This window comes from Microtus oregoni, unplaced genomic scaffold (assembly GCF_018167655.1).
Source record: "Microtus oregoni isolate MIOR12 unplaced genomic scaffold, Mior012 000000F_ref0000247, whole genome shotgun sequence".
NCBI lineage: Eukaryota > Metazoa > Chordata > Mammalia > Rodentia > Cricetidae > Microtus > Microtus oregoni.
The window spans coordinates 54780348-54795588 of record NW_024543059.1 but is presented as its reverse complement, the minus strand read 5'-3'; the positions used below and the strand labels follow the sequence as shown (position 1 = coordinate 54795588).

Genomic DNA, 15241 nt, shown 5'->3' with positions numbered 1-15241 from the left:
GCTTCCTCGTGGGCTCTGGCGTCAGTGCCACAAGTGTGCCCCCATTCGCCTGGAGTTGCAGGCAAGGTGGCCCTATGGACCGCGGGGCTAGTGTTCCCTCATCGGGAGGACATAAGGCTGGGGGTGGCATGGGGGAGGGGAGGGAGCGGCACACATCTGGATCCTGACCTCACAGCATCTCCTTCCCTCTTCTGTGTAAATACATCCCTGCTCCCCCAGGGGTGACTGCCTCTCCTTCTCCGGCTGCTTGGCTCAGGCAGAGTGCCACCTGCCCCCTACCGGCTCCCCTAGGCTGGGTCTATCAGATACCCTTCCCTTGTCACAGCCATTCAGTGATGAAGGGTGAGAAGGAAACAGCCTTGGGTCTTATGTGGGACATCCCGCCACCCCTAAAACAGAGATAGGTTTCTGTGAGGCCACAGAAATGGGGACGATAAGCCAGGAATAAAAGAGACTGGGCCAGCATGAAGATGGGAAAATCCAGACTGAACAGAATGAGTCTACGATGGTAGTTCTGTACCTACAGCACATCTATGAGGGTAGTTCTGCACCTACAGCATGTCTACAAGGGTAGTTCTGCACCTACAGCACATCTACAAAGGTAGTTCTGCACCTAGAGCCCATCTACAAGGGTAATTCTGCACCTACAGTGTATCTACGAGGGTAGTTATGTACCTGCAATTTATCTACTAGGGTAGTTCTGCATCTACAACTTGTCTACGAGGGCAGTTCTGCACCTTCAACCCGGCCAAGCCTGACCACGACTGACTTTTTATATTCCCTCTTTTAAAAAAAGTCTCTGTTATTTGTAATGGAAAGATCTGGTCAGTGTTACTGGGCCAATGAAGGCTTTGAACCTGGGGATACTGCCAACATCCACTCACCCTTCTTCCAAACTCTTCCCCTTGTTTCACTTCCCGCGGGTAGCCATCAATCAGGAAGCCCTTGGTGTTTCCCAGGCTGGCCACCATGGCCTCCTTCAGCAGCTCCAGGATGATATCCTACAGCAGAGAGAGTGGTCAGCGTGGGGACCAGCCACAGCCCCCATCCTCAGTCATTCTCCTGCGGAGGGAGGACTGGCCAAGCTTATCGGCAGATCTCCTGGGCCAACCTTCACGAGACATCCTCCTCTCCCACCACCTTCATGTCTGTGGTGTTGGTGGCTATTTCAGTCAGGTCTGGGCCATGGCTCCCTTGGTGAGGGGTTTCTTACTGGTCTGTCCTTACTACTGTTATCTAACTAGGAAGTCTCCAAACACGTCATTTTACACCCCAGGAGACATGCTAGCTCTGTCTCACCCGGCAGCAACTGAACCAACAGGGCATCGTGGCAGATTAGGGGAAAACGAGACACCGCTCAGAACATATTCACCCTGATATCCTCCCAGGAAGCATACACATCTTGGCATGTGCTACTTGAGAAGACTGTGAGATTGAAGAACTGTTTCTCTAACAGCACGATTCCCCCTTCAAAAGGTGATTTAACCAATGATTGTGGAAACTAAGAATGTGGAGGGAGGCAGGGAGAGCAGCGTGGAGGGAAAGTCCTGCAGAGGAGTGGGGGCCTCATTCTCTAGTTTTTAGGAGCCTGAGGGAATGCAGACGTCGCAGATATGCCTAGAACCCTTTCCTAAGTAATTGTGAATTAATTCTTCATCAGCTTCACGCGTAATAAGGAAGAGAGACAATGGAGTAGATGACAGCTGAAGACAACAGACACACCGTGAAAGCAGGGCCAGGGGCCGGAGCAGAGCTGGGACGAGTTTTCCCCAGGGTGGCCTCTTTGATGGCTTGTGGCACTGAGGCAGGGCTCTGCCGGAAGCAAATGAGCCAGCTAGAGAATGCATGTGGACAGCACTGGGCTGAGGAGCCAGCAGAGGCAGAGCAGCCTGACAGGAGGGAGCTATGTGGGAGCCAGCACCGTGAGGGCAGTGAAGGGGTGGTGCTAGGTATGAAGAGCTTTGAGGATCCGTGGGCCGGAGTGTTTGCTATGAAAACATGAGGTCCTGAATTCAAACTCCCTAGCGCCCGTACTGAAAGGCTAGGCACAGCAACACATACCAGCAGACACCCACAGTATTGGGAGACAGGGACAGGTGGATTCCAAGATCTCCCTGACTACCCAGCCTGGCCAAAAGGTGAGCAGGTTCAGTGAGAGACCCATCTCAAAAACTAGGGAGGGGAGCAATAGATGGGAGAAGACACCTAACCTCCTAACATCGTCCTCTGGCCTTGAAACACACACACACACACACACACACACACACACACACACACACACACAGAGAGAGAGAGAGAGAGAGAGAGAGAGAGAGAGAGAGAGAGAGAGAGACAGGCAAATAAAACATATGCTGCTATGTAGCTTTCTTTCTCCATCTTATACAGTCCATGGCTGTGCCGACTGCTTTTTGTCAACTTGACATCAACCTAGACATACCTGGGAGAAAACCTTAAAGGAGGAATTGCCTCCATCGTATTGGCCTGTGGGCGTGTCAATGGGACACTGTTGTGGATTGATGTGGGAAGGCCCAGCCCTAGGTAGAAATACGCTTTTCCTGGCAGGTGAGCCTGGGCTATATAAGAAAGTAGGTTTGAGCAAGCTAGGAAGTAAGCAAGCCGGCAGTGTTCCCCTGTGGTCTCTGTTTCAGTTCCTGCCTTGGCTTCATCAGTGATGGAGTGTGACCTGGCACACCCATGAACTGTTTCCACACAAAGCTGCTTTTGGTCCTGGTATTTATCCTAGCAATGGAGAGGCTCCTAGGACAAGGGTCCCCCACTCAGAGTACAGTCCTGTCCACAGTCAAGCTGTGTCCTCACACCAGTGAGCTCGGTCAAGACACTCTCCCACGGGCATGCTCACAGAACCACCTGTCTTCTAGGTGATGCTAGGGTCTGTCATGTGGACAATTAGCACAGCACGGCACACCACCACTCCAAGGAGACTTCGTTTCCTTGAGCGTTCTGATTTTAGCTTTCCATACCACCTGCATTTTTCAAGATTTTACTCTAAAGTGAGGCTGGATTTGGAAACACAGGATCCAGGTTGACATTTAAGCGGCTGGCCACGGAACAGCTTGGAAGGCGAGTGGTTGTCGGCACAGACCGGACCACCTCAGGACAGTCACCACGGACAATAATCAAAGCTGTTCCTTGGCCCTTAAGGTTTCTCTGTCTTGGTGGTCCAGTCTGCCACAGCAGCCAATGGCTTGACTGCCAGGGACAGCAGGGTGGGTCTCTGCTTACCGAGGGCACCAGGTCTCCACGCTCCATGACGTCACGAATCAGTCTGCTTCTTTCTGACTCTGAGGCCAGTTCCTGGCGCAGGAGCTCACCAGTAGAGAGCTGAGTGAATCCGTATTTTTCTGCCAGTTTCTCACACTGGGTGCCTTTGCCGGAGCCGGGGCCACCTTAGGAAGGAGACATGTCAGGCGTACTTATCAAGTCCACTGCTTCCTTTTTGGGGGACATAAATATTTTTTCTAGTGGATATTCATTGTATAAAATAATGGTTTCCTGATGACATTTCATGTATGTTTACCATATGCTCTGCTCACTCACCCACAGCCCCCTCTCACAGCCCTGCAACACCAGACCCATCCTCTTCCCAAATGACCAACTTTCTATTTGCATGTTATGTATGCATGTACAATCTAGATTCTGTGGAGGAGACACAATGAGTGCATGGATCAGTGTCTTCATTTCTTTTGTGTGTGCATGTTCATGTGTATGGAGGTACATGTATGTGTCCATGCTTCCAGAGGTCAGAGGACAACCCCGGGTTCATGTTCAGCGTCTGCCTTGTATTTTAGACAGGCTCTCTCACTGATCTAGAGATTCACTGGTCTAGAACAAACTCGCCAAATAAACGAGGTTGGCTGCACCGTAAGCCACAGTGCTAGAATTCTGAGCACATGATACCTGGCTTTTCTCCCATTATGAGTCATTTGTGTGCTTACACATACAATGGTGCACACATGGAGGTCAAAGCACAGCTTTTGGGGTCAGCTCTCTCCTACCAGGTGGGTTCTGGGGGCTGAAGACTCATGGCAGGCACCTTCATCTGCTGAACTTTCTTGTCAGCCCTCCAGATTTTAAGGTTTATTTTGATTTTATGTGTATAGATATTTGCCTACATGTGTATCTGTGTATTGTGTGCATGCCTGGTACCTAGGGGTCCAGAAGACAGTGCCATATTTCCTGAATCTGGAGTTATGGGTATCTGGGGTTGAGAATTGAACCTGGGACCTTGGAAGAGCATCTAGCGCTCTTAACCACTGAGCCATCTCTCTGGCCCCACCCCTGGCTTTTTTCTATTCTAGAGATTGGACTCAGGTCCTTATGCTGTCCAGGTTCCTGGCCCTCAGCCCATCACATTTTCTCTGCTGGTGGGCTTCTGGACGGGCTTCATGTCCTGTCTCTATGGACAGTGCAGCAGACCGTTTGACATGGGGGTCATTTGGTTCGCTCGCCTGTACACTTCAGAATGGATGCCCAAGAGTGACATGGCTGGCCACGAGTATCTCCAGCTTCCACTTGGTGACTTTACTATTGTCATCACGGGGGTAAGCTATAGTACTTCCTTCACCAGACATGTACAGGAGCCTTATGACATCCAGCATTGTGTTGGGACCTAAGGATGCACGCACACAGTGTGGAACATGGGCCAGTCCTGAAACAGGTAGCTTTCTGTGGAGTGGCAGGTGCTAGGGCATGTACAGCAGCTGTGAGCAGGGGCAGGTGCTGAGTGGGAGGAACTCAGCCTGCTCCAGGGCCCGGAAACAGGAGCATCCACACCTCTCCTGCAGCACGGGACCTCCAGGGGCAGGTGCTGAGTGGGAGGAACTCAGCCTGCTCCAGGGCCCGGAGACAGGAGCATCCACACCTCTCCTGCAGCACGGGACCTCCAGGGGTAGGTGCCGAGTGGGAGGAACTCAGCCTGCTCCAGGGCCCTGAGACAGGAGCATCTACACCTCTCCTGCAGCCCAGGACCTCCAGGGCACAATATCCTACACTTAGTGAATTCTTAAGAAACCCCGGCTATTCATTTTGGCTTATGGTTTCAAATATTTGTAACCGTGTAGAAGAGCTGTCAGAGAAGCCTGAAGAGCGTGTGGAGTGTGAGGATGGCTCGGGTGTCTCATCACTCTAGAGCACTCCAGCGTCCCTGCTACACACAGGACCAGAGTTCCCCCCTCCCACACGGTTCCATCCACAGACCGCCTTTGACTTGCAGTGCAAGCACACCCGTGGACCCAACAGTGTCCTTGAAATCCACCAATCAGAGCCCCACATTCCTCTTCTGGTCACCATCAATGTGGAACAGACCCTCGGGTTTCTTTGACATCTTTTAGGTTCTCCCTCAATGAATGTTTCCTATTTTTCAAGCTGTTAATAATTCTGAGTATCTGGCCTAGCGCTGGTGGCGCACACCTTCAATCCCAGCACTTGGGAGGCAGAGGCAGAGGCAGGCGGATCTCTGTGAGTTCGAGGCCAACCTGGTCTACAAAAGCTAGTTCTAGGACAGGTTCCAAAGCTACAGAGAAACCCTGTCTCAAAAGAAACCAGTAAATAAAATTCTGAGTGTCTTCCCTATTGACTTGAATATTACATTTGACTCTTTTCCCTGCACTTCCCCAAGTTTAGCTAGTTTTCAAGCTGGAATATTTTACATCTAAGAACAATAGCTAACCTTTAATAAATGCCCATGGCCCCAGTCACTACTCGACCCTTCTATGCATCAATTTAGAATAGCAGAAGAGGCAGGCATTGTGATAATGTCCATTATACAGGTGGGAAAATAGAGGCAGAGAGAGGTCCCTTGCATGTGTAGTAGGCTCTAACCTGGAGTTTGCAGCTGGGGCTCTGCTTGGCAGAGGTGTGCCCTTCTCCCCCCACTGGGGCCACATTTTGTCTCCTGATGCCCTCATCCTAGGAAGAGTACAGCCTTCCTTCAGTCCCTGCTCACAGGATGGGTGAGGCTCTAGAGAGTCTACCTGAGAGCATAGCATCCTCCAGCTCCTGATTGGCCAGTGCTGTCCCATGCCCCGCCAATCAAAGTGCAAACTGGAGCGGTGACACTAGGGTCCTTCGGCCTATTTTCTTTTTTTTTATGTATACAATATTCTGTCTGTGTGTATGCCTGCAGGCCAGAAGAGGGCACCAAACCCCTTTACAGATGGTTGTGAACCACCATGTGGTTGCTGGGAATTGAACTCAGGACCTTTGAAAGAGCAGGCAATGCTCTTAACCTCTGAGCCATCTCTCCAGCCCCCCTTGTCCTATTTTCTCTCTTCCACCTGTTCTTTCTCACTCCTTAAAAAACTGATAAAAAAATTAAAAGTAACCTTTTGATGCGTCAGAGAAAGCCAGCGGGACTGTTCCACATCGACCGTGACCAGAAGAGGAATGTGGGGCTCTGAATGACTTTGCTGGCTTTCGAGGACACTGTTGGGTCCATCAGGATATTCCACTGCAAGTCAAAGGCAGTCTGCAGATGGAACCGTGTGGGAGGGGAGAACTCTGGTCCCGTGTGTAGCAGGGACGCTGGAGTGCTCTAGAGTGATGAGACACCGGCCACCCTCACAGTCCACACGCTCTTCAGGCTTCTCTTACAGCTCTTCTGTGTCTTTACGAGTCTTTTTAAACTGGTTCCTACTAGAGGACCATGCAGCATTCACTCTTCCTGATTCAGCTTCAGACACCAGGGCCTTCCTCTTCTTTCTATTCCCTAGCTTTTAAAGAAAACTTAAACTATATTTACTTTATTTGGTGTGTGTGTGTGTGTGTGTGTGTGTGTGTGTGTGAATAACTGGTGCTCATTCATGTCTCCTAATTGCAGCTTCCTGAGAAGGGAATATTTGAAATAAAAAATGCAAAACACCATTGAGAGTCTAGCCTGAATCCCGGCTCTCTGGGCAGTGGAACTCACTACTAAGGGATGCCAGCACCTGACCCACTTTAGTGGAGGGCCTCTCAAGCTCCCTTCCTTGCTGTGGCAGACAAGCCAGGAAGGATTCATGCGTTCTGTCATCTGCTCATCAGAGAGCTGCTGGAAGCCAAGGGCGGGAGGTTCAGACACCTCCACAGGACTGCACAGAGGGCCCAAACATACTAGGAAACCAGCAATTACAGAAGGTAGCAGAAACAAGACAGACCCCCCTCCCCCAGGAGCAGCTGTCCCCTAACGCCAGAGCTGCCCCCAAGCAGGGACTCTTGCTTCCAGCTGTAACAGGAAGGGAGAGCATGGGGACACTCAGAGGAAGAAGTGCTTCCAGGTAAGTGACTAAGGGGAGTTCTCAGCTGAGCTGGGGGTGGGGGTTGTGTTTACCTGGAAGCTCTTTTCCCTGGATGGCTGGTGGCTGGCCATGTGGGGAAGATGTTTTCTGACTTGGCTTCCAAGGCAGAGACACTGTGTTCCAATTATTTTCTACTTTCAGCCTTCTACTAATATGACTATTACGGGTTTGCCCCTCTGAAATGTTATTTAATAAATCTTGACACAAAGGCAATTAAAATGCTCCATCTCGAATTAACAACAGCTGTGTGCAGGGGCCCTCGCTGCCCCAGTTAGAAGCCTTCCATGGGAGCAACAGCTGCGGATTCTTAGCATTTTTGGGCCGAACGGTGCAGGCAGTGTGGAATTTTAAGTAACCTGTACAATGGCATGATTCTTCCCTTGGCTCCAAACTGGGGAACAATCTGATTTTCTCACTGTAAAAGCAGCACAAAATCTGCTAGCGGCTGCATGGCTTTTCATCCTGTCTCTAATATCAAAGTCCTAACGTAACCCTTTTAAATAAAGGGGGTCTTAATGTCCCTCTAGGATAATTTGATACATGGGACATAATTCTTTTGAAGAACCCCATCTCAGAGCTAAGGGCCTGTGCTCTCCGATGGCCGGCGACTGATAAAGAAAAGGGGCTGCCCCAATTGCCGCTCCCTCACTGACGTGTAGCCCACGGTTACTGTGGGCTCTTGCCCCCAGTAGACCCTCACGCAGCCCTCTATGGTATGATTTAGAGTCTAGATGAGATCCCATTTTGGGGGTAAAAAGAACGGAAAATCCTTACTTTCAATCTCAAGTGGGATTTTAAAGGATTGGGCTGTTGAATTCTCCATGTGAACCTCAAGTTGCACTGGTAGAACAGAGCTCAGGGGCCCTGAGCCTGGTTTTCCACTCTGTCTCCATCTGTCGCTCTCCAGAAGCCGCCGAGTGAGCGCTGTTCTCCGGATCTGGTGCTCTTCGGGCTAGCCCTGTACCAGTTTTCATGACCTTGCCTTAAATGCAGCTCCTGGACCCTCAGCCTCCAAGCGACTCTTGCCATTGCTGGCTTTAGGTAGGGTGGGAGGAGTCGGCAAAGCTGGCAGGGATAGCATTTGCTGATCCGGGCCTGGAAATCGCGGGCAGATGAAGACAATCGGCTGACAAGCAGCTGCATCCCTGAGTGGATGAGCACGTGTCCTCAGCTTGGGTGACTTAGGGCTGACTGTTTCCACAGTCATGGTGCTGAGCTGGGCACGCATTGCTGTTTCTGTTCTTACCACCTGATGCTTTATCTACCACCTCATGGATCAGTGGGGTTATTTAAAAAGCCGATCACATATTTGCATGAGCTCACAGTCAATATTAGAAACAAATTTCCACAAAACATGGTAACTTATTTCTCCACTAAGTGGAAATGACAGAAGTCATCTAGTCCAGAGATACTATGAAGTTCATCTTTTATGAAGAGTATCAGATTCATAGTTTTATACATTTACAGTTACATGTTTAGCTGACATGGGGTGGACATTTTAGATTTTGAGCATGAGGACCTCATGTAGTCCAGGCTGGACTTGAACATGATGTAGCCAAGGTGATTCTGAACTTCTGGTGCTCCAGCCTCCACCTCTCAAGTGGTGTGATTACAGGTATCCACCCCAGTATCCAGTTTATTTGGTGCCAAGGACTGAACACAGCTCCACGGGCTCCGAGGAAGCCCTGTACCAGGTGAACACAGCTCCATGGGCTCCTAGGAAGCCCTGTACCAGGTGAACACAGCCCAGGCACGGTGTGCTCTGTTGACGCTGTGTTGTGTACTGTTAGCTCTTGACTAAGTAGAAGGCACCTGGGAAGCAATGTACACGGTTGTCTTCTGACGACACTGCACGTGTGCACACACGCACACACACTGATCTCAGTGCTAACACTGCACACTTTTACAATGTCTAGACACAACTTACAAATGTGGTACTGTTTTCCACATCTTTAAAGACGAACAGTCTTTGCGATTGCAGTTTTGAGAGTATTAAGTATGTTTTGCAAATCAGTCTGTACTATTCCCAAGTAATCTCTGTTTGTTGCTGTTTTTCTTCAAAAACCCACCCACTCCTGCCCTTGAAATCCTCCTCTCTACATTAAAATGGTCTCAGCCCTGAGCTCATGTTTTTGTGACTGAATGATTCCTTTCAGAGAAAAGCTATAATGCCTCTTACTGTAAGCTGACTGCCCAGGAACGACAGAGCCAGCTGGGACCCACAAGCCACTTGAAGCCTCCTGTAGCTAACGGGAGTGCTTTGGCAGGCCGAGCTTCAGTGTTCTATTGCTGGGAGCCAATGTTCTGGGGCCCGGAGCGAGTAAGAAACCCACATCTCTATACTAGTCAACATTTCTGTTAGTGCTGGGAGCCTTTGACAGGTGTTTTGAAGGAGTTGTTGACGTACACCAGGTCACAAGTCCAGCTGTAGGTCATATAAGAACTTTAAGAGGGACCAGAACCCTGAGAACAACAGACATACTTCCTTATTATTATGGCCTGGCATCTAGGAGGTACTTGGCAACTGTTGTATCAGGAACAGTGACTCTCTAGGCCAGGCAGCCCTGTGTACGGTGCTGGGGTCAATGGGCCTGGTTCCAGGCCTTGGTTTAGACTTGCTGAGTGGTTGGAAGAGAACTGACTTATCCCCACTCTGAGGCCACAGGGATCCTACATCCTGGCTCTAATTAACAGTCATTGATGCCATCGCACAAGGAAAGTAAATGAGAAAGCCCCTGACCCCCGTGACACGCTAACAACCATGCTGCCTCCATGGCCTGGCTCCTTGACTCTGAACTGGGACTGGATTCCATGAAGGGATCCCTATTTGGGGTTGTGTTACCCCACAATATCCCAGCCTATGGAAGGTTTTTAATCCTGACCTGCTACAGTTAGGTCTGGAATATTCTCTAAAGGCTCACGTACGTGGGAAAGGCTTCGGTGCTCAGCTTGGCACAGTGGGAGGCTTAGGTATCGAGGGCTGAGCCCTGAAAGGGACTGGGCTGCTGGTTCATTTGTTTTCTCTCTCATGACCTGGCCAGGAGGTGAGAGGTTCTGCTGTCATGCGATCTCACCTCAGCACGCTAGGCAGGCACGCCACTACTGTGGCCTTAACCCATTCCTCCAGCTTCGCATTTGGCTGCCCAACTCTTCTCTTTGCTACAGAACTGTCAGAGTCTTCTCAGTAGGGGCCCCATCAGCATGGTTTCCCAGGGAACAACCAAGAAACTTAGGGAAAAAAATTCCCCACCAGGATGGAAACCTCTCAACGCCTGCAGCTGGTGCCTCCTGGACACCCAAACTTTTAGAAGACTCCCCAGGAAAAGGGGGCAGGCGTTGACAAACGACTCAAATGTCTAAGAGTTAAAGAAACATGGAGGGGCAGACAGAAGCGCAGACCCGTGGGAAGCAGTTGCTCGCTAAATGTGACCAGTAGAACGGAGCTGACGGGCACCCAAGCTTATTGTAAAGATGCTTCCAGCTCTTTTGGAAGCCTGAAATTTCGCATTATTAAAAACGATAATCATCAGAATACATTCCCCAGGTGATTCTGGGATGAGCTGGACTGGGAGCTTCTAGACCAGATGAGCAAGAAGCGGTCTGCTGTGATCTCCCAGGGGCGCCTGGGGCTGTGATACTCTTTCTCTTCATATTTACCGTGTAATAATGCTGGGCTAATGGCTCCGTGGCGAATGAGCAACTGTTATGACAGTTAATAAAATCCTCAGCACCTTATTAAACGCTCGGCCATTCCTCTCACAGCCCATGGGAGGAACTGCTGGTGTTCTCTGTCGGGCTGGGGGGAAGGCAGTAACACTGGGGTTCAGAGGCGTGCCTGAGAGTCCCTGCATGCCGCCCAGAAGAAAGTCTCCATTTCATCATGCTTTCTGGCTTTCCGTGCCAGCTAATAAATTTCTGCTTTGTTTGTAATAGGTTGTATGATGTTCTATTAACATCTTTAAAACTCTGTAACAGAACACTATGATGAGAGCCACAGGTGTTTTGCCTGCTACCGCTAGGTGCTGTGGGACTCCCACCTGTAGGACCCTCTGGAGTTCACACACACACCACACAGTCCTGTGTCAGCCAGGGTGGTGCCAGGTTTTCACCACAGACCCACAGATTTGCCGTAAGAAACACATCCAAGAAAGGAGGTTTGTCGTGACACCAAACATGAGCCGCCATTTAACGGTCACCTTTAATGAATGGCTTCACGGTTTTACATCTTAAATTGGGTCACGTGACCTGGCTGGACGGTTGCTAGTAAACTCCATTGACCTTCACTCTGACAAGCCAGCGATTGTTCAGTTCTGCCAAAACTGAGCACTGTCATGGAGAGACGTGACACATCTCATTAAAGCAGAACCTGGAAGGGGGACATTTACGTGCAAAGTCAAAGAGGGTTCAAGAGGCAGGCAGATCTCTGTGAGGCCTGTGCCAGCTTGGGCTATACAATGAGTTTCAGGCAAGCCAGGGCTGCGCACATGCACCTCTCAGGAAACTGAGGCACGCGTTGAAATTAGCTTGGTGAATTCACGCGGCAGAGCACAAGGGGCATTCACCGTTCTGTTGACTACACTCAGCTGTTAGCGCAGGCCCAGGTGAGACGAGACCAGCATTTCAGTCAGTGTTAACGGGCTTCCAGAAGGATCTCAGCCAGGGGGAGGGGGCAACAAGTGTGAGGTCAGCCCTTGTTGTGCCCGGCAAGCACAAAGACTGTGTTCTTCTCTTTCTTGAGTTATTCTTGCTATTCCCGATGACAATAAGTCCACAGTACTGCTTTTTTGGAGGAAATCATTAAAAACTTGAAGAAGAATGGAACAGTGGAGGAGAGAGAGAAAGATGCATGTCTGCATCATGCAGTATTCCAAGGACGTGCTCACGTTCTTTTGAATCGCAGTCTTTTGCTGAGTTTCTCGCTAGCTTTGAGTCAATGAAGAAAGAGCGCATGCTGCTCCCACTAGACACGGCATCCAATCACAGTGTAAAGTCTATGCCACTGGGTTCTCTCTGGGGACACAGTGCCCACGTTTCTCCCCTAGAGAAATGTCTCAGCTGGTGATGCATTCAAGTGCTGTCTTGGCAAGTACTGCAATGTCCGCCTGCCTTTTCTCCCCTGAATGGTCAGGTGTTTGAAAATACAGGTGCTGGGGGCCAGGGCAGAGCGATGGAGGCATTCAATATCTGCGCGCTTTCACGGAGGGAAGAGTGTGTGTGTGTGTGTGTGTGTGTGTGTGTGTGTGGTCTTCAGCTAGACCCAGCCAAAGGCTGGGAGTCAGATGGAAACTTACTTCTCTATGGCAACCCAGCTTCATTGGCCGGGGATTCACAGCTGGGTACAGGGTATGATGGCACAAATCTACTACCCAAACATTCAGGAAGCTGTGGCAGGAGGATTGGGTCAAGTCTGAGACCAGCCTGGGCTATGAAGCCTTATCTCACAAACCAAAGCAACAGCAAGAAGGGAATTACTTGTGGGAAGTGGATTGCTTGACTCGGAAGCCAAGAGGTCCCACTGTGGCCATCTCAAATCAGACCCAGGGAAACTGACGGCGTTGAGCTAAGCCCTAACATCTAAGAAGCAGGAGTCCTCTCAGAGTGCTGGCAATTTGATTGTCTAGGTGGATGGTATAAGTTCTAGAGTCTGAAGGCTGACGAGCCTGGAGCTGTGATGTTCAAGTGAGGGTAGATGCATTCCTACTCCCGAAGTGACAGAGAATCCCCCCACTTCTTCTGTGTCCACTCCTCACCACCACCCCCGTCCAGCACTACAGACCGAATGGTGCTCGCCCCTGTTGCTGAGGTCTGGTCTCCCTTATTTGGTCCATGGATTCAAATGGAGTTTTCACTTGACAAAAAAACAAAACAAAACAAAAAACCTCAAACCACACTCAGAATCGACGCTCTGCCCACTGTCTGGGTGACACATAACCCAGTCAAGTGGGCACAAAATTGCCCATTGCTTGGCTCTTGCACTGTCTGCTTCATTCAGAGCAGAAGCCAGAGTCTAGCCTGGGGTTCCAGCCTAAACTGGGGTTCCAGTCTAGCTTTGGGTTCCGTAGCTCAGTGTAGCCATTCTGATCATCTTGGTTTGGTCTGTTTGCTTCTGTCTTCAGTTCAGGGCTTCCCTCCACCTTGAAGGGTTTCTTTGCTCTCCCTGTTGCCTGACTCTTCCCACTCTGCTGATGTGAAGCCAGTCTTCTGACACTCTTGTTCTGTCTCCTAGGTGCTCCATGCCCTTGGGTCCAGACCTCCAGGAGTCTCAGAAGTGGGCCTTTCTGGAGATATGGCGCTAATCTCTGACACTTTCTCCGTGACTGTGTTTTCTTATTTTTTTTCCTTTTTTAAAATTGGTTTTATTGAACTCTACATTTTTCTCTGCTCCCCTCCCTGTCTCTTCCCTCCCCTTCAACCCTCCACAGCTGTGTTTTGGAGTCAGCTGATGCCGCCAAACATCAGGGGACCCTCCCCTCCAAGATGCCTAAGCCCAAAGGCTCTCTTTTGGTCTCATGCACCATCGCCACCCTCACTTCCCTGTAGCTGCTGGTTCCCTGGGTCTGCTCCACAGACGCTGGGGGTCCTTACTTGCATTGTCTTTCTAAGGCGTCGTTTGCTCTCCGTGGATGGCAGAGGCAAGGAGCAGAAGGACTGAAACAAAGTATCAGAATCCAGCTGAAGCAGCCATTCTAGGCTTCTTTCATTTCCCCTACATTCATTTAGAATGTATGCATGCATGCCACGACATGCCTGTAAGGGGCAGAGGACAACCTGCAAGAGTGAGTTCTCTTGTGCCACGTAGGCTCCAGGGATCAAAGCCCAGTCCTCAAGCTCTGTGGCAAGTAATCACCTTAGCAGTGAGCCGTCTCACTGGTCCGTGTTTTGACCACAGTGTTCTTAAATTAATATCACTTAAGGACACTTCAGTGAAGCAAAAAAAAATTAATAATAATTAAAAATAATTACCCTTAGGTATGCATTATTAATTCTTTTAAGACAGATTTTCACTATGCAGCTCTGGCTGGCCTGAAATTTGATGTCGAGTAGGCTGGCCACAAACTGAGAGTTCCCCTGCCTCCACCTCCTGAGTGCTGGGACTAAGAACTGGCATGCTTTGCCCTGTTTATTTTACTAAGTACAACATGCTCATAAAGCCGTTGGGCCCGCAGAGGAATAACTGCTTCCTGGAGGAAGGGCATGTGTGCTGAACTAGCTGCCTTTTTAACTGAACACCATTCCTGATGCCTCCTTCCAAGGTGCTATCCAGGCCCAGATACTGAGATCAGGAAAGATGAGACTCCCCCACGGCAGTGTGACTGTAGCTCTGTTTACTTCCGGAGGAGGCAGCTATGACTTGTCAGGCTCCAGCATCTGGCAAACATGTTTTAGAAAGTGAAAAAAGCCTGCCACTTTGAGGGAAACAACTGATCGTGTTTCTTGACAACACGGGAGCTTTTCAAGCTCCCACCCCACCCAAACATACACTATTTTCTAATTCATCGCTTATCTTTCTGCCTTCCTGGGAAATAAAGGCTGGAAATGGTGTCCTGTCCTTTGTCTGGGCACAAGCATTCCATAAAGCGACTCTGGAAGGCTCTCTCTAGCGCCTGACACAGGCAGGCGCTAAACGGAAGCTGCTTTCTCTCACCATGAGGGGGAATTGAAAAGCTTTGAATTATTTTCTATCAGATGTGAATAAATTCATGAGTTGATGAAACCGACATATTCGTGCTGATCCCCAAGCAGATACTCCTGAAAGGTAATTCAGAGTTCTTTCATAGCAGAGAACAATTCAAAGACAATGGGGTTACAAGGAAGTCAAAGCAATCGTAAAATATTGAATTTTGGGAAGAACTCAGTTCTCTAGGCAGAGAAATAAGACTATGTGCAGTGGCCAAAAAGGCATACAATAACACAGAATCTTATCTGAATATCTCTCAAAGGTGATG

General features: G+C 49.7%; 1 protein-coding gene across 1 annotated transcript in view; it reads right to left on the bottom strand.

Annotated features, from left to right (window-relative positions):
- Positions 1-15241, bottom strand: part of Ak5 (adenylate kinase 5) — a 167408-nt gene that overhangs the window by 15486 nt on the left and 136681 nt on the right. Inside the window, exons 11-12 of the mRNA XM_041653609.1 lie at positions 3244-3407; positions 885-1001 (exon numbers count right to left, since the gene is read on the bottom strand). Of these exons, the coding sequence (XP_041509543.1) occupies positions 885-1001; positions 3244-3407 (281 nt within the window). The remainder of the gene's footprint in view (positions 1-884; positions 1002-3243; positions 3408-15241) is intronic.